This window comes from Mus musculus, chromosome 12 (assembly GCF_000001635.26).
Source record: "Mus musculus strain C57BL/6J chromosome 12, GRCm38.p6 C57BL/6J".
Taxonomy (NCBI): Eukaryota; Metazoa; Chordata; class Mammalia; order Rodentia; family Muridae; genus Mus; species Mus musculus.
Window position 1 is genome coordinate 106,057,801 of NC_000078.6, and position 26,434 is coordinate 106,084,234.

At 46.5% G+C, this 26,434-nt stretch overlaps 1 protein-coding gene across 23 annotated transcripts in view; it reads left to right on the top strand.

Moving 5' to 3' along the window:
• The window catches only part of Vrk1 (vaccinia related kinase 1), a 68,180-nt gene extending 47,662 nt beyond the window's left edge, over positions 1-20,518 (top strand). For 5 of the 23 annotated variants that reach the window (XM_030246693.1, XM_006515810.4, XM_006515811.4 and 2 more), the window contains 8 exons: positions 43-175; positions 776-896; positions 1,818-1,876; positions 4,830-5,008; positions 12,725-12,815; positions 13,770-13,841; positions 15,819-15,878; positions 17,207-20,518. In XM_030246693.1, the coding sequence (XP_030102553.1) occupies positions 43-175; positions 776-896; positions 1,818-1,876; positions 4,830-5,008; positions 12,725-12,815; positions 13,770-13,841; positions 15,819-15,878; positions 17,207-17,238 (747 nt within the window). In that variant the 3' untranslated portion in view covers positions 17,239-20,518. The remainder of the gene's footprint in view (positions 1-42; positions 176-775; positions 897-1,817; positions 1,877-4,829; positions 5,009-12,724; positions 12,816-13,769; positions 13,842-15,818; positions 15,879-17,206) is intronic. The other 18 variants (XM_030246694.1, XM_030246687.1, XM_030246695.1 and 15 more) reach the window with 9 other exon arrangements.
• The last annotated feature ends 5,916 nt before the right edge of the window (positions 20,519-26,434 follow it).

Here is a 26,434-nt window from a genome sequence, read left to right on the forward strand (position 1 = left end):
GCATTGATTTTTGTCTCTAATTTGGTTCTTGAAAATTTATAGGTATATTTGGTAGACTATGGCCTTGCTTATCGGTACTGCCCAGATGGAGTTCATAAAGAGTACAAGGAAGATCCCAAAAGGTGCCATGACGGCACCCTGGAGTTCACCAGCATCGACGCTCACAAAGGCGTGGGTATGTCCACAGTGGCCTGTGGTGTGCCTCCACAGTACTCATGTTTCTGTCTGAATGCTAAGTAAACACAGACTGATAGAGAGTACGGGAAGAGTGATGTGGAGAAGGAGGCCTGAGGTTTGGCTCCTGTACTTGAGTGAGGGCCCTTGGGAGTGAGGGCCTCTGGTCTTCAGGGGTACCAGACTGTACTTAGGACTCACACAGCTTAGCTCTGCACTGCTTTGTTTTCTAGTGTCTGGGTTCTCTGTGGCTTATGTTTTGTATAAGCTAGCTTAGCCCCTTCTCTGCCCTTTGCTGTGGAGGACATATGGAGAGTGTCCAGTATGTGAGTGTCTCCCAAAGACAGCTGGGTGTGAGGTGGCTTCAGACTTTACTTTCTAGACCAGGGGTAGCAGTTTCAAACCCTAAGGCTCATCAGTTTGGGTTCTAAGTAAGTCATTACTTGGAGAATAAAGGTTTGTTTTACACAGCCCACTGTTCAGTGATTTTATTATACGCAGGCAAATGTTTCTGCTGCAGGTTAGACCTGAGTGGACTGCTCCGTCTTGCTGTTTTTCTGGAATGCTGTCTCACCATGTTAATCTCCTGTTCTGTTTGTAGCCCCATCAAGACGTGGTGATTTGGAAATACTTGGTTATTGCATGATCCAGTGGCTCAGCGGCTGTCTTCCTTGGGAAGATAACTTGAAAGATCCTAACTACGTTAGGGATTCCAAAATTAGGTAAGGGCCAACTTACATTGTTTTGGGTTGCATGGTGATGTGGCAAAAGAAATACCCCTTTTAAAAACATTTTTGGGGCTGGTGAGATGACTCAGTGGGTAAGAGCACCCGACTGCTCTTCCGAAGGTCCAGAGTTCAAATCCCAGCAACCACATGGTGGCTCACAACCATCTGTAACAAGATCTGACTCCCTCTTCTGGAGTGTCTGAAGACAGCTACAGTGTACTTACATAATAATAAATAAATCTTAAAAAAAAAATTTGGTTTTTTGTGAATTTTATATGATGCACCCCAATCCTACTTATCTCCCCCTCTCCTTGTACCCACTGTCCACCCTTGCAAACCACCCCCCCTACCCCCACTTCTTAATTCTGGTTTCTTGCTGGAGTCCTTTTGATATCCTGTCGCTGCCCTGTGTCATGGAGATCCCATAGTTTTGGATTTGTAGGACCCGCCCCTTCTGGACTCCAGCAGGTCATTGATGGGGTAGATTTGGGGTGGGGCAATTCAAAGCCCTGCATTTGGGCTCTTACCAGGGCCACCTCCACTCTGCTGCCCAGAGGATGTGCAGGGCCCGATCTCCTGAGTGTTGCAGCTGGTGTGGGACAGGGCCAGCTCTCCTGCCTGCCACAGATGGTGAGGGAGGCACAGATTCTGTCAGAGTTTCTTGACAGTTTCTTTGGAGTTTTAAATTCTCTAGATTATATTTTATTTTATTTATTTTATAGGCAGTGCGTTGTTGAGCAGCCCTCCTGCCCGAGTCAGCACACCTGGCAGTGATTTAAGTAGAAGGTGCAGGTTAGATAGCAGGACTATTGACTTTGCTGTTCCCCTCAGACACACTGCCTGCTGAGATGTGTCCTGTTATTGAAGGCTCTTGGGGACACACTTGTAACTAAGGACTCCTTCCTTCCTCCACAGATACAGAGACAACGTCGCAGCTTTGATGGAGAAATGCTTTCCTGAGAAAAATAAGCCAGGTAGGGGAGGCTCCCATAGACCTTCGTACAGCTTTTGTTTTCTGGGAGGAAAAGCCCTCGGCCTGTGTGTGAATTGGGCATTTCAGTTGCTGCTGTTGGAGGTGCATGGCGAGCTGGGCAGTGAGGCTGGAGCCTCATACAGCTGCCCTTAGCTTTCAGGAATGGAAGTGTGTTGTGTTCACTGCGGCAGTGGCTATGGAGTTGTTTTGTGTACTGGAGTGCTGTCAGTGCAGGCTGTACCAGACCCGTCCCTGAGCATGGCTAAGGATGTAACAGGGATTTCTGTTAGCGCATTATACTGTTAGTGCTGTGGAGAATAGGAAAACAGGGAATGGAACTGGGAATGTGGAGAAGGCACAGAGAGTAGGGAGGGGGATGTAAGTGTTGGTCAGAGAGGCCAGGGACAGCCTTGCAGCAGCTGAAGGAGGTGCTGTGTGGAGGCTGGGAAGACGGTGTGAGGCCTGCGTTCTTGGTCATCATGGGGTCATTGGCTTTTACTTTGATTGAGAGTCTACAGCTTGAAATAGGAGAAGGTGCCAGTGGCCTCGCCTTCTAGAGACATGAAATGTGTCTGGTTCCTGGCTGAGGGAAAACTGCTGAGGCCCGGGAAGCTCTTCTTCACCATCCATCCTGTTCCCAGTCACCCAGTGCCCCCACACTCTGCTGTGTGTCTGTTTACCTGCCCTGCCTTCCTGCGTTCCAGTCCTCACATACTCTGCGCTTGTCTGGATCTTGTCTTCCGCACAGCAGCAGCTTCCATGGACTGTGTGAGAAGGGCTGAGTCAGCTGGCCTAGCATCACCTCCTCTAGACTTCTCCTTTGTCCTCTCATGTTGCCTTTGTTAAGACGCACGCGTGGACTCTGTTCTTTTTCTCTGTTCCTGGTTGTACTGCCTCAGACACTCAAGTCTGCCTTCTTTCTTGATGACTGACAGCGTCTGGAGCCTTGAGTGTTGCTGGTTTTAAACCTGACTTCATTCTTTTTCCTTTTTTTAACTAAAGAATTTACTAAAGTTTTTAAAACTTAAAACTTAGGTGTAGGGGTGTTTCCTGCATGTGTGTCTATACACATGCGTGCCTAGTTCCTGCAGAAGCCAGTAAAGGTGTCCAGTCTCCTGGAACAGGACTTTGAGATGGTTGTGAGTTACCATGTGGGTGTTGTGGATGGAACCCACATCCTTGGGGGAGCAGCCAGTGCTCCCCCCGCCCCCGGTTCTTAACTGCGTTCTGTCGAAGCCTTAGTGTCATCACGTCAGCTTCACACTAACACTCCTCTGTTTGCTGGGCTTTGAGCTTGCAGTGGTTTGTGCTTGAGTTTTGAGAGCCACTGCCTTTGTAATACTGAATCTTCCAGCGCACTGTGGCAATTCTTCCATTTTATCCCTCCTTAAATTCTGCTTATATTTCGGTCTCTGCAGAAATCTTGCAGTCACATTAGGTAACTGGTACTTTTTTATGGTAAGTGTTCTGGTTTAACCATTTCTAGTTTTTAACAGTATGTAAAGATGGGGCAGATTTGTATGTATTTTGCCTTGCATCCTGTTGCTCTGTAGCTATTATCTATTAGTTTTAGCAGCTTTGTAGATTCTGTAGGAAGTTTGCTTTGTTGTTTCCTTTCCCTTCCCCTCTCTTCCTCCCTCCCTTACTCCCACCCTCCCCCACCCTCTCCCTGCCAGTACTTGCTTTCTCTGTGTATCCCTAGCTGGCCTTGAACCTGTACTCCTCTGACCTCAGTTTACTGAAAGCTAGGATTCCATGTCTGTCTACCAAGACCATTTTGTCATAGACCTTGAGGCAAGTAAAAACAGTTGAGCTGTTTGCTCCTGAAGACGCTTTGGCGCCCTTGACTTGCTTGCCATCCTGTAGCTTTTGTCAGACACACAGGTATTTGTTCTAGATGTTTTTTTTTTTCCTTTCTTTTTTTTTTTGTTTTTTTTTTTTGTTTTTTTGAGACAGGGTTTCTCTGTGTAGCCCTGGGTGTCCTGGAACTCACTCTGTAGACCAGGTTGGCCTTGAACTCAGAAATCTGCCTGCCTCTGCCTCCCAAGTGCTGGGATTAAAGGTGTGTGCCACCACTCCCGGCTAGATGTTTTTAAAAATATAAAATTCTCACTCATTCCTGGATGCTTCATACCTTTATGTAGTGTGTTTTGATCATATTATGTTGGGTGTTTTAGATTCCATTTATCTGGTTAAGATAGTGGGTGCTTGCTAACCCTCCCCCTTGACCCCTCAGCTGTTGAGAATAGTGCCTGGCCACACTGTGGCACTTGAGTAGTTAAGCTACTGGTTGTGTATGTGTGTGGATGGGTCCTGCTCTGGCGAGAGAGTGAACATCCATCCTGTGTTGCATGTGGAATAGAAGGAAGGCTTGGGCTAGAGGAGGGCAGCCTTCTCAGTAACAGACCAGGGAGACCGAGGGGCAGGAGCTGGGGTCTGAGGCGATGACCGCATGTCAGCGAATTAACTGATGGTGAAGGAGCAGTGGGCGCTGTGTCAAGGGAGATGCCAGTGAGTGGGGCTGGTCCTGTCAGTGAAGTTTCTTCTCATGCCTGAGGCGCCTTGCCTCTGGATTTGCCTCACTGTGCTTGAATCTGTTCTTGGAGTTCTGTTTCTCACTTCATAGCACGCTCTCATAGAAGACTGCTAACTTCTAGGGTCACTGAAGCGTGGGCATACTATGTTCTGAATTCCTTTTATATCTCCATTTGCTGTGTGTTAGAAGTATAACTTATGTCCTCTCATTGTCTCTAGGGTTGCAGAAATATAACTCAGTCTGTCGTTTTATTTTACCTACCCGAGCCTTCCTAGACTTAGCTCTGACTGAGCACGGTTCTGTTGTAACGTGTTGCACACTTGTAGTTTTGCACTGGCGGTGACTATTTTCTTAGAAATGAGCTGGACATACTGGGTTTGTTACTAAACGTGGTAAAATGATTGTGTTGTTATTTTAGGTGAGATCGCTAAGTACATGGAGTCTGTGAAACTACTGGAATACACCGAAAAACCTCTCTATCAAAACCTACGTGATATCCTTTTACAAGGACTAAAAGCTATAGGAAGTAAAGACGACGGCAAACTGGATTTTAGTGCTGTGGAGAACGGAAGTGTGAAGACAAGACCAGCCTCAAAGGTGGGTCTGGTTATTGAATGGTGCTTCGGGTTTCCTTTGATCCACCATCAGGCAGTTCACGGAGCGAGGCCTTAGCTCAGCAAGGAAGCTAGGTGGGTTGATGGGTAAGGGGGTATTTATATAAAGGAGGGCAGACTGATGGCAGAGAGTGTATAGGGGACTAGGGACAGCGAGTATTTCCAGGAGCAGGTTGTTCAGTATTTGAAATGACCTTACCTGTGACCTGAGGTTAGGTGTCAATGGGGCAGTGACTCTTCTGCCATCAGCCTTGTCCTAGGTAGGTAGAGGGGGTCTTTTTTTCAAAGGCATCTTAAATGTATAGTCCCCTTGCTACCTGGCCAATACTTCCTTTTTATTTATTTTCTTTCTGGTTTGTGGAGACAAGGTTTCTCTGTGTAGCCATGGCTGTCCTGGAACTCACTCTGTAGACCATGCTGGCCTCAAACTCAGAGTTGCACTTGCCTCTGCCTCCCGAGTGCTGGGAGTAAAGGCGTGCGCCACCACAGCCTGCTAGCACTTTCTGGCTGGGGTTACTGGTGAAGGTTTACAGAAAGGGACTCCTAGTGTAGTGTGTGTGGCTCAGGTGAAGAGATCACATCACTTCCCAAGCTTGCCTCCGTTTTTCCTGGACCTGCTTCAGCAGCTGGGTCTAGGGGGCCACAGGGCCACTTTTGCTTGTTGCAGACATGTTTCTAAACGCTTATTTTGGGCTCACTTCTTCAGGTTTTAGGTAGAAGGAAGCTATGAGTTTTCGTCTCTCTAATATTCCTGCCCTGATTTTCTAACACATTTTATCTTTTGTGTGTGAACACTTAGAGTTAATTAGACTCCATATGCATTCTCTCACAAGAGGGATGTCTTTGTCCATAGCCCATCTCTCAAGTTGTTAAGAGGGCAGGTGTCCTGGTGTTTCTCTGTGCTCTGTGTTCTTAGTGGTTAGAGTTCCTGAGTCTTACATTTCTCTTCTTATTTTTTATTATTGCTGTGTCCTTTCTCTTGAATTCATCTTTTAGAGTATGTGTTCAAGTTCCTTTTTTTGAGGTGAGCTATAAGTGGTAAACTTTATGCATCCATGGTTTCCATCAATGGTGCTATTTGCTTCATTGAGAGTAATTTGGTCAGAGTCCCTGCTGAGCTGTTTGTCCCTCGGCTTCCAGTTTGGTTAATTTTGTTTGTTGCTCGATTTCTGGTTTTTCCCCCTATGTTTGAGACCTCTTGCTTTCCATTTTATCCCCACATTCTGCTTTCCACCATAGAATGTGTGAGAGAGTGTGTGCGTTGTTTTCTTAGTTTAAACCTCGTATATGCGTGGTGCTTGGTGTACTGTGTCTGAAGACATGACACTCCTCCTGGAACTTGAGAAGATCATCTTTGTAAGCATGCAGGTGCCTCCTCTTCATCTCCCTGAGTGTCTTCCCTGAGACATGGGAGAGCTGGAATCCAGCTTCTCTTTTCTTCTCTTTTACATTGTGTAGCTTTTCTTTTTGCTCGTCTAACTCTATTGATGATAACACCGATCTGTGGACTTCTAGCTCATCTCCCTCATTTGTGACTTCTCTGTGACATTTTAGGGGAATTAGTGATTTTCTTTGTGTTTTAGTTTTCAATAACATATGCAACCCCCCCCCCCCCTTCATTCCTCCAGAGGACTCTCTCACCCTCATGCCGCTTGTCTGTATGCACTGGGTTTAGTCAGGGCGGTCTGTGTGGCCTTAGGTCTGGGGCTGTGGTGGAACCTGGTGTGGTCAGCAGGTGCACAGCTGAAGACAGTGCTTCCCCTTCTCCCAGAATTCCTTGGTAGCCAGTAGATGAGCAGGAATGGGCAAGGCCCGAGAGCCTTTCTTGCATCTGTGACTTAGTGAAGACGGAGCTTATCCTTGTTTTCCTGGTGTAATAGCCTTTTACGTCTCTTTGTGGGTAGGAATTGCTGTTTTATAACAGCTCTGAGCATGGGGATTCTGTGTGTTGTTTGACTTTAGTCTCTCTCTCTTGTTCTGTAATTGTCCTTGGGTTTTGCTCCTCACCCCATTTGGAATGGTATTACCTGTTTACTGTTTCTGTCCAGTGCCTGTCACCAGAGGTGAGAGAGTGAGAATCTTGGGGCGGGCCACATGGGGACTTCTGGTATCAGGACTCCTGACTTCTCCACTTCTTCTGTCGAGTCTGGAGTTCCTTCAATAAGAATACCTCAGGTTGCCGGGCGTGGTGGCTCACGCCTTTAATCCCAGCACTCGGGAGGCAGAGGCAGGTGGATTTCTGAGTTCGAGGCCAGCCTGGTCTACAGAGTGAGTTCCAGGACAGCCAGGGCTACACAGAGAAACCCTGTCTCGAAAAACCAAAAAAAAAAAAAAAAAAGAAAAAAGAATGCCTCAGCTCATATCTGCAGACTTTCAAGACTGTCCTCGAAGCCCTGACTCTCTCCTGTCTGGTAGTGTACTACCCACACCAGTTAAACCAGTGTTAAAGGATGGGGTGGGACTCAGGCCTCAGGGCGTATAAAGGCTTCTTAGATGATTCCCTCATGCAGATGCAGTTGAGAATCATTGTGCATCAAAAGTTGAGGGTCTGAGTTGTGAGATCTATGTAGATATTAGCCTTTTTGTAAGTAAGCCTATCCAGTATCGGGTTGTAAGTAGACTTTTCAGCTCCATGGCCAGTTTTTGTATGTGTCAGTGAGGCCTACACACTCTGCTTTGATCTTCGTGTACTTGTGCATCTGGCTGTAGAGCCAGGAGACCATTTGATACTGTGTCAGTGCCTTGAGCTCTTAAGAATTGATCTGTGGATGCAACATAAGGGCATCTTGTCAGCTGTCCTCAACATCAGGTGGTTGAGTTGTCTTTAATCATGGCCACGTTTTAGGATGCTAAGCATGCACGCCTTTGCATTTTTAATAAGGGGTGAATTTAAAAACAAATTTTCTGTGGAAATAATAATGCATTCTTTCTTTCTTACAAGCTGGTCACAAGGGATAAAAAATGAAGCCTGGATGCTGAGCGCTGTTGCTAACACATGCAAGCATCAGGGAGGGCGGGCTACGTCAGGGCTGCCTGCCTACTGCTTAACTCTCCTGCTTTCTTCCTTTAGAAAATAACAGCTTCATTTTATTGTCTTGCTGCCATCTGAAGAACTGAGTGAGCTACAGCCTTGAAGTTGAGTTCAGTTTTAGGGTATTGGATAGATAAGGCCTGGTTTAGATTGTACTCATGAGTGATGTGTGATAGGTCTTAAGTGATCCTGGCTTGCTAAACGTTGATTTGCAGCAAAAGACAAGGTGATACTTGGTATTAAATACATATATACAACATGTGGCCCCATGATGTATATTAAACCATACACATTGCAACAGTGACCTTGTAGTATATTTTCCTTTGAAGCTGTTGATTGGTAAAGTGGACTCCTGACTTCATGTCTTCTCTTTGTGTTTAGTGAGTTGGGGTTTTGTGGGCCAAGGGAACTGTTTTTAGTAGTAATTCTAAAGTGGCTTATGTGTTTTGTAAGGAACTGTCCTCACAAGGCCTGAGGTGGTTCCCACCATCATGTGGAAGGGAAAGGGTTGCTTTTTACTGATCTTTAGGGAGATAGACGTCTTATAACATCTGCAGTGGGCGCCTCAGGGTTCCCTTCTTCCTTGGTGCAGAGGACTTGATGATGCTGGTAAGTAAACCTTTCAGGCTTCTGGCTGTCACCTGCTGCTTCAGAAGCATCTTACAGAGCCACCTTCTGTTGATGGACCTTGTGGCATCCATGTGACACTTTGTTACCAGTTAAAGAGAGGGGCCTGACAGCTCTGAAGTGAGGGTCCCTTCCCCTGGCCTTGCAAGTCCACAGACCTGAGCTTGATCTCCAGTATCCATGGAACCTGGAAGTTGGGTACCAGCTCCACAGTTATTCTGTGGCCTCCTCATGTTTTCTGGCTGTATATACCTGTACCCACATATCCATCCACCCAACCCTGCAAACACTGAATAGTGTGTGTGTAGGGGTGTGTGTGTGTGTGTGTGTGTGTGTTTGTGTGTAGGGGTATGTGTAGGTAGGGAGTCTCAAAAAAGACAAACTGAGCTGCCTTGGGTCTTGCAGCTACCGTTCTTTAACTATAATGTCGTTTCCTCCGAGAAGCTCATGGCACTTAAAGAAAATCTAGTGATTTTAGTCATAAAATACAGATAATTAAGGTGTAACTCGCTGCCTGTTTTTGCCTTTTCCCTTGAATTGTCCATAAAACATGTTAAGTTTTTGATATTAGTGGTGTCCTCAGAGGAAAGCATCATGTTCATTCCAGCGTGGGTAGAGAGTAAAGACATTAGTTTCTAGAGCTGAGTTCACTGACTCTCTAGAAACATCTTTAGTTTAACTAACATCAAGTTTGCTCGTGCTAAAGCTAGAGTCCTGGAGAGCCCTCGGACATGCAACCGGAGCCTTCCAGGGCTAAGTTGCTACCTTGCTAGGAACCTTCTGCTCCTAGTGTGCCAATAGGCTCTGGCTAGGGGTTTCTGCTCGCCTGTTGATTAACTGTTCTTTTCATAAATATCAGGAGGGCTTTTAATAGCGCCTTCTCTGGGTCCTCAAGAGGCTGAGCCAAAGGGACACAACTGTACTCCAGAATAAGCAGTGCACAAATGCATCAGGTCTCTGCACACTTAGTGGGCTGGGGTGCTTTCTGGTGCACACGCATTGTGGTGAAGCTCAGCCAGAGTTAGGAAAGGGCAAGGTGCACATCTGTGCACGCCTGCACACGCTTCTGCCAGATGCTGCAGTGGGGTTAATCTCCTTGTCATCGCAGCAACACACACGGAGCACGTTCTCCTTGGCTTGCTTGTGTCTCTTTCCATCTTTTTCATGTAGTGCATTTTAACCTAGTCTGCTGGTCTGCAGGTTCCGTGTCACACCATGTGTGCTGTCTCTTGTGCCCCCACCCCCCGGCCCCCTTCACCTTTAGTCATCTGTGAGCCATGCAGGTTTGCTTGGTGACTTTACTGGGCTCTTGACAACTATGACAAATTGGCAAGTGTGTTTGTGCCTGGAGATCTTTAACTTGTTTAACACCAAGCCTCCTGGACATTTTAGGCTTTTTATTTTTATAATAACACGTATGATGGCTACAGTGAGGGGCAGGGCACCCCACAGTGTCTTGGGCTTTGTTGGTGATGCCCATGGTCTGGCTGCTGTTTCTTAGACATGGGCTCCTGCAGTGACCTCAGGCTTGACTTGAGCAAGGACTTGGTCTCTGGTTTTGCCGCTGAAGTTTTTTGTTGTGTTTTCTGTTGAAGCAGCTTTATTGGTCTCCAGTCAGTGTTTAGACTATTAGTAAATTATCAGTCCAAATGTATCCAGCTGATTTCTCTTCCTGTTTCTAAATTGGAAGTGAGAAGCAGCTAATTAACTAAGTTTTAACCTAGCATATCTGAACACTTTAAAAACATAATGTGTAGTATATTACTCTGTCCTTTGAAATAAGGCCATTCATTTTTCAAGGCTTTTTCTGTGTTGAATTAAAAGCAAACTCTGTCCCACATGTATTTTGTAAGTTATTCCTGTGTGTCATACAGTATCTTGGTTTCATTTATAAATGCAAATAAAGATACCTGTGAAACATGGCATAGACTGTCACGGATTCAGACAGTGGCACAACCACTTGGGAAGGGAACCCACTCTTACACACCCAAAGTCTAAGGATTCTGATAGCTGCTTCTTGCTGTTTGGGATTTGTGTATTGCTGTATAACGCAAGTGTCATCTGTATGCACTGTTAAACTAGACAGGCTTAGTTTTATCTTGCTCACTAGTGATCTTTAGACCACCGACCCTTTCTGCCCAAGCTGCATGTGCCGTCAGAAGAGTTGGGAAGGAGCTGGTGGCTGGATGAATGTGACCCACCACTCTCCCATACACAGTTGTTTCTTTCCTTGGCTGAATGCTGTCTGATTTTCATTCCTTGTAATTCACCTGTATGGAGATTAAGAAAGCTTATTTCTATTAAGTACACTTCAAAACAGAATGAATGTGCTAGGCTCTTTGGTAGGAAATACCGGCTAGCTCTCTTTATAAAGAGCATTTGAAAACTGTCCTGTAAAATCTGGAAACTGCTTTCTGTTCTATTCGGAGCATAGAGCAGAGTGCTGAAATATTCCTTCTTAATTTTGGTCTGAAGGAACAAAAGTATCTGTGTTTATCCCTGCCTAATGCATCACAAGTCTGCTGACACGCTAACCTTGGAGTCTTGGCTGCCGTTAATCAGGCCTGTGAACCGGCAGGAAAGACGTACCTAACGCGCTCCGTCAGTGCACTTGCATATGGAAGCTCTCACAGGGGAGCTGCCCGTGCCAGCTGAGGGTTACCTGCCCACTGCAGTTATTGTATGTAATTATCGAGCCAATCTGTTCAGCCCAGCAGGGTTTAGATGGTAATCATGAAGCAACACTTTGGAAAGAAAGATGTAAGGCACTTTCCCCTTCCCTCGTCAGCAGTGTGCAGTTAGAGCCGTTCTTGAGGCTGTGTCTGGGAAGCAGCACCTTCTTAGACACACATCTCCTTCCCAAGTGAAGGCCACTGACGGCTCCTAGGGTTTAACCGGGTTATTTCTGTGTGGGAGCCGTTCTACAAGGTGTGTGCAGGTTTCTCTGAATCCCGCCTTCCTGCTGCCACCTTCCCATGCTTCAGACAGTGGGATTGAGTGGCGCGCACTGACACTGCTGCTCGGCACTGGCTATGAAACATGGTAGCTTGCACAGGAACCCATGGCTGCCGTTAGGGAGAGAGTGCTGTGCTGTCAGTAAATATTATCTTCTGCAGCTGTACACAGAATGGCCTGAAGCAAGGAACACTTTCAGATGAAGCTGAATGAACTTAATATTAATTGCTAGACAGAGTAAGTGAGGATGTGTTGATCATGTGAGGACCCATTGCATCATGCTGTGGAGTCAGACACCCTCCTCAATGGTCCATAGGTCCATCAGGAAGCATAGGCTTTGCATTAGAATTCAGAGTGCTACACACTTAGATTCATACTTACATAGGATAAGGCTACATGAAGAACATAAGTTTTATATTCATTGCCAACATCCCTCTGTGAATTCACCTATAGAGAGCTCAGCACAGAATTGGATTAGTGTAGACTCGTGTGTTTGTGAGGAGTGGCAGGCGATGGAGTCAAAGCACATCCTGCAGATGCTTCAGCCGAGACCGTGGAGATGGAAGGGCAGTGTGGAGACCGTGGAGACGGAAGGGCAGTGTGGAGAGCGGGGCGTCTTGGAGAGAGCAGGACCTTGTACTTGTGAGGTCGCTCACAGATGGAGGTTATGGAACATTCTAGAGAAACACTGGCTCATGAGCAGAGTTTGCCACCAAATCTAGATTCCACGTGTGACGTGAGGTGTATGCCTTCCTGTCTCTCAGGCTCACAGCCTCTGCCTTTCCCTCCACCCATGTTAAGCAGAAGAGTAAGTGTCACTGGCCTTTGGAGGTGACAGCAAGCTGGTAAACATTTCACGTCCTGTTGGTCAGTGTGGCTCAGGTGGCAGGAGAAAGACCCCACGCAGGCTGGGGGCTGCTTCTGCTCTCCTTCCCCGCTCTTCTTCTTCTGGATGTTTTGAGACTCCCACACTTAGATAGTTTCATATAGATGTTATTTGTACAATTATGTATATTTGCTTATGCGGGCACCAGACTACATTTCTCTCTTTTTCTCTTGTTTTTTGAACTTTGTTTCCTATGTAAGAAGCGGAAGAAAGAAGCAGAAGAAAGCGCGGTGTGCGCTGTGGAGGACATGGAGTGCTCAGACACACAGGTGCAAGAGGCCGCACAGACCCGTAAGTGGCCACCCTTGCTTATCCCTTCCATATACAGCCCCAGGCTGCACTTCCTCCCACTAGCTGATGGACTGGCCACGTGAGTCATATAATATTTCAGTTTGATGATAAAATACTTTGGAGATAGGGTTTGTATTGCGTAGTACGTATAGGGGTGTCTTCCGTACACGCTTTCTGTCACTTGCTCTCCACAGCAGTCAGGACAGGGGTTTGGGAGGTAGAAACCAGAGCTGCCTCTCAGGCCGGAAGGATGCTTCCCACCTCTCCCGGTGGTGGGGGCTGCACACTCAGCTGCAGTGGATTTCTTTGTAGCTCGTCCCAGCCAGTTAGGAAGGGGAGGAGTCACTGTTGAAAGCGAGTAGTGATGCGGAAGTAAAGATCTGAAGTCCCTTCTACTTAGGGGCTGGAGCTGAAGGTCCCGTCTGTAAAGTCACAGTTAGAAACGGTGTCAGCACAGGCACCTGCGTGTGCTGCTGAGACTGGACATGCCCTGCTGTGTCGGCTTCCCAGACACTGCTCTCTTGGACCCAGCGGTTTTTAAAAGACTTTTTTTCTCTTTCTCAGTTTTATTATTTTGCTTGTCCTTGGGCACTTCTTAATTTCTGATGAATAGCCTCGTTTTGGGCAAGAAGGCCACAGTAGCATAAATGCTTTAGTGACAGAGGCCAGCACGGTAGTTTGCCTTTCTGTTGACACTGGTCCTGGTGCATGTTAGAAAGCAAATTTTGGAAGACAGCCACCTTTTTCTGGATTTTATTAGCGTTTTGCCCTTACATATTGTGGATCTAACCTGGTTAGGTTCATCTGCATTTACCCTGGGATGTCAGGAGCGTGTCATTCACTGCAGAGGCCAACGCTCCACGTTCGCTTGTTTCCTTCAAACGCTGCCGGGCCCCGTCTGCTATTGTCTGCTTTTTACTGCTTCCCTCCCTGTCTTGTTCATTTTGTTATTAGGAAGTGTGGAGTCCCAAGGAGCAATACATGGAAGCATGTCTCAGCCAGCGGCGGGCTGCAGCAGCTCTGACAGTGAGTGGGGATGGACTAAGTAGTGCTGATGAAGACAGCTCTGTTCTTTCTTGAACACACCCTTAAGCGTTAAAGCATCCCTTGTCTTAGGAGCTTATGGGAGTCCAGAGCTGTGGTAGGCTGAGCCAGGAGTGGGTCCAGGCAGGCCCCAGATGTGCTGTAGTCCAACGGGCTTTCTTAGCTGCCTGCGGGGTGTCGGCAGCCTGTATGTTGCTTGATGAACACAGACGTCTTTGTTTTGAGAGTGTGTGACTTAAAACTGTATTTCTAACTGTGAAACCTGATCTTAGTCCTGCAGTTTGGGGTAGGATTGACGTCACAGTCAGCCAGCAGGCTGCTAAGAACGTGTCACTGCACTATGACTCCTGCCATAAGGACCACTTGGACTGCTTTGCTGCAGAACTTTTTTTTTTTTTTTTTTTTTTTTTGGTTTTTGCAGATATGGCTTTAGTTGTCCTGGAACTTGCTCTGTAGACTGGGCTTGTCCCAAACTCGTAGAGATCCACCTGCCTCTGCCTCTCAAGTGATGAAGTTAAAGGTGTATGCCACCACGCTGGGCTACTAGAACTGTTTAAGATAATGAAGAATAATTAGAGTCTACATTCATGCAAACTCAGAATTATTTTATTTTATTTTTTGAGACAGTCTTACTATGTATCCCTGGCAGGCCTAAAACTTTATGTGGACCAGGCTGGCCTCGAACTCGTAGTGATTCATTTGCCTCTGCCTCCCAAGAGCTGGGATTAAACGGGCCCAGCAGTATGCCTAGCATTTGCTTAGATGGTTTTTGTAGTTTCTTGTTGTAGGCCATTTTCCCCCTAAAGTACTAGAGTAGTTATCTTACTGTCAGAATATTCATGGGAGAAGGATTGCCAGAGGTGGTTGGAAAACGTTACTGCTTCTAGAAAACCAAAGCAAAGCAAAGCAAACAGCTCAGGAGGCCAAGGGTCGTGCAAATGTGTGCATTTACACTCAGAGTTCAGGTGCCGGACGGTGAGTGCACAGTGCCTGGCTCGCTCAATATTTTGAGAAATGGGATAAATTCCACGAATTTTTTTGGTTTGGGGCTTTAGGATTTTGTGTCTTAAATGTGTTTCAAGAACGGGTGCCTTAACGGCAGCTTTACAAATGTCACTTTCTTCATTAACAATTTTATTTTCAAACACAATTTACGGTTTACAGTGTGGTAAGAGACTGTTCTCACTGAGTGATCTTTTAGAATGCTGTGCCTTGCAAAATGGGAGCAACGTTCCTTTAATATCTATTTAGACCATTTTAAAGCTGTGTGTGATTTTCTTGATACACCTAAACTCATTTTGAATAGTTGGGGGTCTATTGTGTGGGAGTGCACTCTGAAAGCTTTCTGTATGTTACTGTGCATGCTGTGGGGTTGGGGGGGGGGGTTGTGATGGGCGGTGCCCGGAAGAACGGGCCTTTAAGCCTTTTATTTCTATGCAAGGCGTAATTTTTACCAATTGAGGAAATTTGGTTATTTGCTGCAAGTAATTTTTCCCCCTCACAAAATGATAAGCTTTAAAAACCATGAATATTCTGGCATTTTAAAACTGTTCCAATATTCCAAAATTGTACTGGAAATTAATTGATGTGGCCATGATACTCATGGCTTTGTACATGTCCTCTGTTGGACAGTGGAGATGGCTCTTCTGGAGGCTAGGTAACCAGAAGCATGGAGAGCTGGGCCTGTCCTGAGGATTTCCTTTGGTAGAAACCAACTAGTTAGGGACCAGATGTTTCTAAGGGAACCCTGCTGAGCTACTTCCCACTTTCACCTTTGTTTATGAAAGCATGGACAAGCGTCCCCAAACTCATGTATGCTATTTTTCAATTTTACATGTTAGCTTTACAGCCAGCTCTGTCACTAACTGCATTGTGTTATGAACATGGTTGTATTATAGAGACATGACTGTAACAGACTCCATCAGCCTTGCGGTGACGGTCAGTTCTGATTTTCTTTAGGTTCCAGGAGGCAGCAGCATTTGGGATTGGAACAAGACATGCTAAGGCTAGACCGTAGGGGTAAGCAGCAGTGTTTAGCCTAAGAGTGAAGTGTCAGGTTAGGGCATGTAAGAGGGGCAGCGTTGCCTGAATCCGAGTGCCTGTCACCTGTCTGAGGTGGTGTTGATCATGAGCCGGCTGTTGGGGCAGTCTCAGAATGGCAGCATTTCTGAGTTTCTTTGTAGATGTAACTTTAACATTTTATATGTGAAACCCTCAAAATACACCATGGAGTGTTGTTCATTTCCCAGCACAGAAACTTTTCTGTCATGGTGGCTCTGGGGCTCTGAGCTTATTTATTTATCTGTGTGGGTTGTTTGTGCGTGACAGTGGTTTTGTGGTGGTCATCCTGGCCCCTCACCCTCTGTCCCCCAACACTCCCCTGGGCTCCCTCCCTCACCCTTTCCTGTTTTCCTCTCTTCATCTGTCTCTTTACCCAGTCAGCCCGATCCTGCCCAGGGAGTTTCGTTAGGTTCTCATGGAGTCCCAGGCCAGGGCTCCTTCCCACTACCCTAGCAACTGCTGCCTGCCTGCCTGAGATGCTCAGAGGGGTGGGGCTCCATGAGCCCTCTAGCTCTCACTGCTACTGTTGAAGGTTGTTACTCAGCTGCAGTGTACAGGCTGTGTGAGCGGTGGGAAGATGCTCACAGAAGTCTAAGGTTTGCTGTGACTGAACTGAACAACAGTTGAACAGAAACCAGCTGTAAAATTTTTAATTTTAAAACTGATTTTCCAGCTAAGTATTAAAAATGCCTATAATCAGAATACCTTTAGAAACTATAATTACTTGTGTGGGATTAGAAATTTTGTCTCAGATTCAAAGAAAATTCTGTTCTTTTCCGAAAAGTTGGTTAACTATTGACTACCCGGATGCCCTCATTCCGACGTTTCTGGCCCAGAGAGTTTGAGGCTGAGAACAGGAGTCCAGTCTGGGCGGTATGGCCAGCTGTGGGAAGAAGCCCTTGTGAGGTGGCTAGGAGCAGTCCCTGGGACCTTAAGTCAGGAGGAGCATGCGCGCCAGCAGGGAGGACTTGGAGAAGTTCTCCATGCCATGAGTAACCCAGGCTCTCCCAGGAAGGGTAAACTCGGAAGGTGTAATGCAAGTCAGGGTTTCAAATTTTGTAATCCAGACTTTAGGGAGAAATACTGGGGTGTGTTTTTGCTGGTGGGTTAAGACTAGAAAGTAACCTGACGGTTGCTAGGCTGTGCAGCTACAGGTTGGCCCTTGTGTGGAGTTCATCTCTACGGCTGTCAGTCAGTCAGTCAGACATGGAGAGGTTTGCATTTCTGATCCTGTGCTTTTGTAAGTTAATGATCACTTATGTGACTTTCTCTGATTCCTTTTCAAGGTTCACGAACCAGAAAGAAAGCCCAGAAGTAAACGAGATTCCAGGAACCATCTTCTCTGCCTATTCATTTGATTTTTTTTCTCCTTTTCTGATTTCTGTTTTATTTTCATGTGAGTCTTCTGGGGTGTTAGTAATAATTGAGTGGCTATTTTTTAAAAAAACACTTTATTAAAATGAATTTTTTGTGTACTTTACTGAAGGGTAATTTATAAAATTCTGAATCTTTAGTCGTCATAACCCATGTGGTCTGGGGCTCAGGCTGCTGTGCGATTCCCAGACTGGACAGAGTGCTCAGCAGGCTCCTTGCTTTTAAGGAATGAAGAACCTTTAGGTCTCTTTTGCTCGATGTAGTATACAAGTCGTTGTGACAATAAAGTCTGGTCTACATGGATTCCGGTCTTTTACACAAGCGTTTATTGAATGCGTGCTGTGTGCACTAAGGAAGAAAGAGCACAGTAAGGTATGGCCTGTCTGAGAGCAGCCCCACAGTCTAAAGTCAGAAGCAAGGATGAGAAGCGGCAGGGTGCCCTTCAGGGGAGTCCTGTCAGTAGGGGGCAGAGCCTCCCCCACTTAGATTTTTTGTTTTTATAAGTTTATTTAAGAGAAATGATAATTTGTAAAACTCAAGTTCTCTAGAGATGTTTGTTTTTGTTTTTTGTTTTGTTTTGGCTTTTGGGGATTTGTTTTTTTGGTTTTCTCAGTCTGACTTGTATAGACCAAGTGTTCTCAAACTCCTGGCCTGCCTGTGTCTGCCTCCCAAAGGCAGTAGCTGAGGGATTGCGGCTATGCTCTGCACGAGAGCAGAAGTGATTACAGTCTGTATGACATCCTAGCTGCAGAGGTTACATGCACCCCACACTAGCTGCAGATATGATAGCTGTGCACCCCATATTAGCTACAGGGGTTACAGCTGTGCACCTTGCACTACCTGGAGATATTGCAGGCTCACACCTCACACTAGAAGCAGGGATTATCATGTGTACCCCTTACACATGGTTGGAAAACAAGATACACAGAGTATTTTCCAACTCTTTTGGAAATAAAGCTCAGAAAATTTAGCATGTTTATGAACAATTTCAAGAGACCTTCCTCAAAAATTACTCTTAGAGCAATCAGGGTTGGGCAAATGGGTAAGCAAGTTGGCTGCTGGCACCGTGTGTATTGTGTTTTTGGGCAGCCGTGGTGTGTTCAGAATATACCTCACACGGCCTAGGACAGGCCTGAAGTCGTCACCTCAGTACTTAAGAGACTGGTTGCTTTGAAGACAGTTCTGTGTAAACCATTGTGTGATGGACAGGAGCAGCAACTGTGACTGGCTCCGCCCGTGGACTGTTGAGTCATCACGTGACGTGGAATAAGGCGCAGTCAGAAGCGGATCGAGCTGCGCTGTGGCCCCAGAGGCTACTTTTCTCAGCGTCCCAGACTTCCCGTGGGCCCTAGGAGAAGGGGCCTAGAGACTTCTGTTTCCTTTAGAATATAGGGGGGTTGTAGTACAGAGTAGTGTGTCGGTTGGTCCCAAGTGTATTTGTGACACCTAAAATCAACTCCCAAGTTCTGTTTTAAACATATTCCTGCTTAAAATAGGATAAAATGTGTGTGATACGGTTTTGTCTGTATACTGTAGCCTTTTTTTAAAATTTTTTTAAAACACAAAACAGCACAACCTGTTGGTTAAATATTAAGAAAACAAATATTTCCTCACATATTGTTTTAAACAAGTGCTGACATTTTCTCAAATGTTACTATATTGGCAGGGCTACATAAATTAGTTAAAAGCTACTAGCCAGCAGTAGCCTGGTTGGTCGTCAGCTGGGCTCCTTGTTCTGCTGCGTTTTCAGTCCCTACGGAGGGAGCGTGGTTCTTCCTGGGCCAGCCGCGGCAGCGCCCACAGTTGTTGCTGATTTCTGCCCTTTGCAGTTCCATGAGTTTATCTTCTTGCCAGTTCCTGAGCGAGTGTGCTTGCATCCGCTCTTCTCCCTCGTCATGGTGGTGCCCTTCCTGACCTGATGTGCTCTGACTCTTCTGTCAGGCACAGGGTCCAGCAATGGTAACCAGCAGCCCAGCTCTCCATGTTCTCCGATGGCGGTGGTTTCTTAAGACAACACCATTAAACCAGAGCCATAAACACACTCATTTTCTTGAACTGCTGAGTTAGCTGTGCCCATATAGACTGAAGTTGCATAGCATGGCCTCAGTGTGCCCTTTGTCTCCGTGTGCCCGGGTACATAAGCTGTAGAGTATTGTATTTTTGTTTTTAATATGTATTATGACTGGGGGTTTTTAATAATACACTGCCCTTGTTGAAGATTTAAAAGATACAGAAAGATGTTGTAACTACCACTCTCAGCACATAGTTCATAGTCACACTTTGTATTTTATACTTTATTTTAAAGCTTCATAAACCACTCCACGATCTCTTCTGTTTTTGTTTATTTGTTTGTTTGTTTTCGATACAGGGTTTCTCTGTGTAGCCCTGGCTGTCCTGGAACTCACTCAGTAGACCAGGCTGGCCTGGAACCCGTCTGTCTCTGCCTCCCACGTGCTGGGATTAAAGGTGTACACCACCACACAATGTTTTTAATGTCCTAGTTCTTCATGAACATAGCAGTGTTATCTGTGTGAAGTCAGTGTAGAAGTAGTGCATCTTCTAGATTTGTTATCTTTTTATAACCTTGCCTAACGTTGGACTCTAAATGCTTACCAGTGTTTCACATTAGAAACAATGTCCTTTAACAAAATTGGGCAGACATTTTTGTCAACATTTATGACAGACATTCCTTAGATTTTAAAAAAAGTGGACACCAGGCCAAAGACTGAATGTTGCTGAATGCTCTGCACGCTCCTGTCCCATTAACATCTGTCCATTAGCACTTGGCCAGCTTTGCCTGGTGGCATCTAATGCCGTGGACAGTTTGCGTCACACCTGCCTTTTCCCTGAGCCACCTTGTCCCCCACTAGTGAAGTCGAATCCCAGATAAGATTATTGGAAGAAGGGTTTTGGAAAATAATGGGGTCACCAGGCCGGGTCCTGCTGTGTGAGATCAGTGCCTTTGTACGAGGAAGCAGAAGACGTGACCCTCCCCGTGTGTCACTCCAGTGGGAATAGCATCTTGTGCACGTGGCCTGGGACCGGATCCCTGTTGTTTAAGCCTCTGGGTTTGTTCTAGCCTCAGTCAGGACAAGATTGTTTTTCTGGTCAGGTGAGTTTGTTGTTACTGCTAGCTAAACAATTCTGTATTTGTAAATTAGCTGTCCTGTCTTCTATCCTGTGTGCTTGTATATGTTGCTTGTAGATTAAAGACCAGAGACATTTGTCATGTTTTTTTTTTTTGTCTCTAATTTTTAAAAATTTTTAAAGGATTTATTTTTATGGCTTTAGTCTATTGCTTTCTATTATAATTTCTGCCAGTGTTTTAAATTATTTTCTAACTAGAAATCAGAAATATTTAATGTGACTTTTTGTTGTAAAGTTTTTGGATTTACAATTGAAGTGAAATTTGCTGTGGTGTTTGTGTGTGTGTGTGTGTATGTGTGTGTGTGTGTCTGTCTGTCTGTCATTAGGTAAGGCTGACTGGTACTCCAGGACACCCAATCAGTAGCTTCTCCCTCTGCTTTGTTTATGTCGCATTCTCATGCCAGGTCTATTACTGGACAGTGCTTGCTTTCGCTGATAGATCCTCATGTCAGCGTCCCAGCCTCGTAAGTGCCACCACGTGCTGGTTCTTACTCATGGTCCACCTTATATTAACAGGAATAAAAGTGGGAGAAAATAACTTACTCTGTCACCACAACAGAAGTCAAGCTCTTGGCCAGTGAGATGGCTCAGTGGGGAAGCCCAGTGACCTGACTCTGATCCCCAGAACCCGTGGAGAGAACTTTCTGCACAAAGTTGTCTTCTGACCTCTACACACACTTACCTGGCACACCCCTCCCCCAGATAATAGAGTTTTACACAGCCAGCTCTTACCTCAGAGTATGCTGTTCCTAGTCTACTCCCTGTGTGTGTGCTACTTAATTGCAGTGGTTGTGTGGATAAATGGTTTTGAAAGGTTGACAGGCCATTCTATAACACTATGAACACACACATCGCACACACAAACATACCACGCCGTACACACAGCGTGTGTGAGGGAAGAATTTTTTGATGGTTATTTCCAGTGATAGCAGAGCTGAATTTGCTCGGTATAGCTAGTCAGTTGTTTCCCAAACCACACCGTAAGTTTAGGAATGCTCAATGCTGTAAACTGCTGCAGGCACAGAGGAGCTGTGCTTGTGTTCACGGAAGTACAGCCTTAGTACAGTGGGAAGGCCAGCACTTCACCTGTGGAAACCCCACAACTGGTCATGGGTGGACCTTCCATACAACTACCGATAGGCTGTACCAGATGTTTACAGGAAAACCCTTTGACAACATTAACTTTGTAGTGTCTTGTGCTTCAACTCCAGGGGATCCAGTGCCCTTCTAATCTTCTTGGGTACCCGACACTCAAGATATACTGTAAGACATACATGCCAGTAAGACATTCATACACATAACAACAAGAACTTATGAAATGAGAGGATTTCTCAGTTTAACTTTCTCACCTTGATGAGAATTAGCTTAGAATCTAGAGTGGCCCATCCCACAGTTGTCAAGTCTGAGAGGTCCTGCAAGTGTCCCTATGGCTTCCCTATCAGGGCCCAGTGTACTTATAGGTCCCTAAAGGTCAGAGCATCTGGACACTGCCGAGCTGAGGGCTGGGAAGGGAGAGTTCATTTGGGAGATCATAGTGCTTCTCTTAGTCTGCCCGGGAGGCCTAGGAGGGGTGATGCTTCCGCTCTGGTGCTCAGCAGCTCCAGAGAGCTGTGTCTGCTGCCTCCATTGCACCCTGAGGTGTCAGCAGAGCTACGGAGGGAGAGGCACTGAGTTAATGCAAAAAGAGATGGACCTTTAGTATCCCCAAGGCTGGGCAAGAAAGATGCTTTGTCAGGTTAAAGGCACTTGGCCATGGATGCCTGACAATTCGTGGTAGCAGGAGAGAGCTGAACTTTAATGTTGCCCTTTGACTTAGATACATGTACATGCACACCCACTTACACACACATACACATCCCCCATTGTATGTGTGAGCATGTACACACATGCATAGCAGCAATAAGCTTTAAAAAGAGAACGATGTTTTCTGAGCATTCTACAGCTTCCTTCCCTACGAAGAATGTAACATAAAACATCCTGATGTTCTGTCTTCGTTCCGTGACTGACAGAATATGGATTCCGCTCAACTGGAGAGGGGCATGTCCTACTGTGGTTGGTATTGTGGTTCTACGGTGTATGGTCTGGCTCCTGTGTGCCTGCTGACACACACACACACACACACGCACATGCGCATATACACTTTGAACACAGAAATTCCTAGCAGATAGTTAAAAGCTTGTGAAATACAATCTGTATACAACATCATTGGAAGAGCCATTTAGACATTTAAGATGTGAATGGTTTTGGTTCCTGCTCCTGCTTCTCTAAAGTCCCCACATCATGCTCTTGTAATCCAGGCACTGCAGTCCCCAATTGTACCCTCAATATGCCGTGCAGAGTGGTTTGGGTTTTGTTCTTAAATTAGATGGCTGAAATTGTATCAAAATGGCATCCAGGGCCTTGTCCCTGTAGAGGTCAGAGAAGCTACAGTCTGCAGAAACACCATTTGAGGTCAGGAATCCTAACACCTGCTGTTCCCAGTGGACCGTGTGATGTACTCAGAGTGTTGGAGGGGTCAGGCTAAGTGAGCAGCCGCCCGTGATACCCGGTTGTCTATTAGTGTAGCAAAATTGAGGAGAAATAGGAAACTTTAAGATGGGTGTCTTTTATTTTATTTTATTATTATTTTTTTGGTGTTATTGTTGATAGCCCTATTTGAATGTAAAGTTCTGAGCACAGAAGAAGCGAGCTGTCTTTGGGCTGCATTTACTGCGCTTGATGATTCCAGTTGTGTGTAAATATTAGAAAACAGCAGGGTCCCGCATCCCAAGAATCACTTGAGCTGTGCCACAAGACAAGTGTCCTTCCTGGCACTGCAGCCATGCTACCCGGCTCTCCTGCTGTTTCTAATCTGCGCGCACAGCCGTGAAAAGACTGGACTGACATTTACAGGCACAGCAGGGAGACACTTGACTAGGGAATGTTAAAGACTCCAGTACCTCCATTCAAAGTGGCCACCACACACGATAAATCTTCACAGGAGAACTGGGCGGCGCTCAGTTGATGCTGTAACGAGGGGATCTGTGATGAAGCAGAGGAACACAGCATCCCCTCCGATCAGCTGGTGAGCAGTCGGGTGTTTATTGTGGCTTTCCTTTAGACCTAACTACCCGAGGGACGCGGCTTCTGCCGAGGTGAAGGGATCCTCCCTTTTGCAGCATGCTTTTTGGAGGGTGTTTCATCCTCTCCTTGTCACGTCATCCAACTTGAGCTTTGCGGGATTGTGCCCCAGTCAAGGGACCTCTTTTGAAATGGGCCGTATGGAAAGAGGTCAGCTGTTCTCAGACTAGAGCTCCACGACCACCTTCCCTGTCTAGTTGCAGCAGGCTACCAGATTTGTATGCCAGAGCACCAGGAATGCAATTAGGTTTGCTGTGCGGTGTCGGGCTGGCTTCTCAGTTAAGAGTGTCTTTCCCTATGGGAATAAGACGAGACAGACTGTCATTTGCTCTTCCTAATTCTGCTTAGCATCATTGCTAGGGCTTTTTTTCTTTCTTTTCTTTCTTTCTTTCTTTTTTTTTTTTTTTTTTTGGTAATTAGCTATCTTAGTTGGCTCTTAAATTTTAATAGCCAATTGAAGCTGTGTTTTAGCCAAGTCCCGTATCTAAATTGCATTCAGCCCATTAACAAAGTTGGTTAAAAGGCTATTAAAACCGAAGCCAATGTATGGCGGCTTGTGTTTGTATCTTCACAGTATCCGTTGGTGGCTTGTGTTTGTGTCTTCACAGTATCCGTTGCAGCCTAAAGGAATGTGTTGCTTTTCAACAAAGTTCTGCCCAGGCTGGTCCCAGCCTCCCTGGGGGAGAAGATGGTCAACGAGAGAGAGTGTTAGCATGTGGGAATACGTTGGCCCTGCCTTGCCATTTTTGTGTCTTGTAGGAGGCTCCTCTTCAGGTTCAGATTTAGTTTGGTTGGTGGTGAAGGAGGGAGAAAGAAAGACACGCTGAATCCTTCAAATTAAAATTGACAGTTTTTGAAAAGTGAGTAATTGAAATGATGGTTCCCCCCCCCCTCCTTTCGGCTGATCAGAATTATTAGCAAAACCATCTGAGGCACCTTCTGGTAGGATTGTAGTCTTGCTGGGTTCGCTTTGTGAAACATTCTGGCAGGCACTGAAAAAAAAAATCTGTAGTGGAGCCAGCACATAGGCGCAGAGCACTCACTGCCTAATTGACAGGCCCATTGTTGCCCTGGCTAGATCAGAAGGCTGGCCCGGGCAGCCCCACCCCGGTGCTAGCTTTACCAGATTGGAGCTTCTTTCTGCGTGGAGTCCTTCCTTCAAATTGTAACTTTGTTTCTGTTCTCAAAGGTGCTCCGTTTCACAGCCCTTTATAATCTGTGCTACTGTCAAAAGAAAATAAATGTATGGGATTGGGGGTGGGGTGCTGGTTCGTATTTTTCAGTCACTGTGACCCTGGGAATACAGATTCCTGGAGAAGCTGGAGGCAGAGGCATCCTGCTCCTTGACTAGGCTGACTGTCCACAGCTGTCACCCCCCTCCAACCCCCCTTGAGCGACACCAGACACCATGTTGCCACCGTCATGTTTTCTGCCTCAAAAACAGATAAACTAAAAACCCAACTGTAAGCGACAGTGTTCCTTCACGGATTGTATCTCGCGCCCTGGAAACAGGCAAGTTCACTCAGAGCACTCGCAGCTCCACATTTGCTCCTGATGTTTAGCCCAGTTGTCCAGGTGCCCAGCCCCGCTTCTGTGGTGTTGAGCCTCTTGGCGGACAGCAGTGCAGGTGGTTGTAGAGAAGCCCAAGAGCATTTTCACACACTCTCGAGCACACGTGTGCACACACACACATATACACACACACCATGTGGTGCTGAGGTTCTTGTATTTCCACCCGACTCACTTTCACAGCCTTTGCCTGAGGGCTGAGTGGAGTGGGTAGGAGATGTCTCCCTGTCAGGACCGCCTGCGCTGCAGGGCTCTCTGCTGACCTTTCCCCTGTACCAGATGCAGATAGAAAAGGCAAAAGAAGCTGTTTTATTCCCACAGCTCAACGCAGTGACCCCGGCACAATGAGAATGTGTGTGAAACACGAACCGGCCTTGACTAAAGTAAGCCTGGCTTTGAAAGTCAGGCCACTGGAGGTTGCATGTGTAACGTCACCAGCCTGCTTTTACACACAGAAGGTCCTGGGTTCAAGCCCCTGTGGAGCCATGGCCACAAAACAAACTCTTCATTTCAAAAGTATCCTGGATAAAAACATTATGAGATTTTTTTTTTTCCAAGCTGGGCCTGGTGATGCACACATTTAGCCCCCGTACTTAGGAGGGAGAGGCAGTTGGGTCTTTGTGAGTTCCAGGCTAGCCCGGTTTACATAGTGAGTTCCAGGACAGCTAGAGATAACCTAGTGAGATCCTGTCTGGAAAAAACCAAACAAACGATGAGGCCACACTCTCCTGAAAGTCAGGTGGGATGGCTCCTATGCAAGACAAGATGGGGTTCCCGGAGCCCTCCCCCAGTCCCCTCGTGGGCTCTGCGCGACACAGCCCTCATCTATCTAGCATTGGGAGCGTCTCTCCCGTGGGTGACATGTGCATTTGTGGTGTATGACAGAAAGATTGGGGATTAAGGTGAGCAGCGGGATCTCCGAGTTTAAGAATCTGAAGAGGGGAAACTGCTGCTTCTTGCCCTAAGAAAGGAGAGACTCCCGGAGCAAAATAAAGCGGAACTGCTGGCGCCGCGGCAGGAGCCCGATGGAGCAGTCCAGTGCGCACCGTCCGAGTAGCCCAGTGGGGATCACTGCCTAGTCGCCTACTTTCACCCGTGAGTCCTCTCGCCAGAGGAGCTTTGGGACAGTGGCTTCCTGGAGTCCACTCGGGCCTGAGCACAGATCCTCAAGCTCCCAGTAACCTGCTCCCGTTGTCACAGTGTCCCCGCTGCTGGTCCCCCCCCCTGGGCTGTGCCCCACGCCTCCGGTGTTGGATCACGTTTCGTGAGCTGATGTTCTTCCTCGGTTTACCTGTCAGGCATGT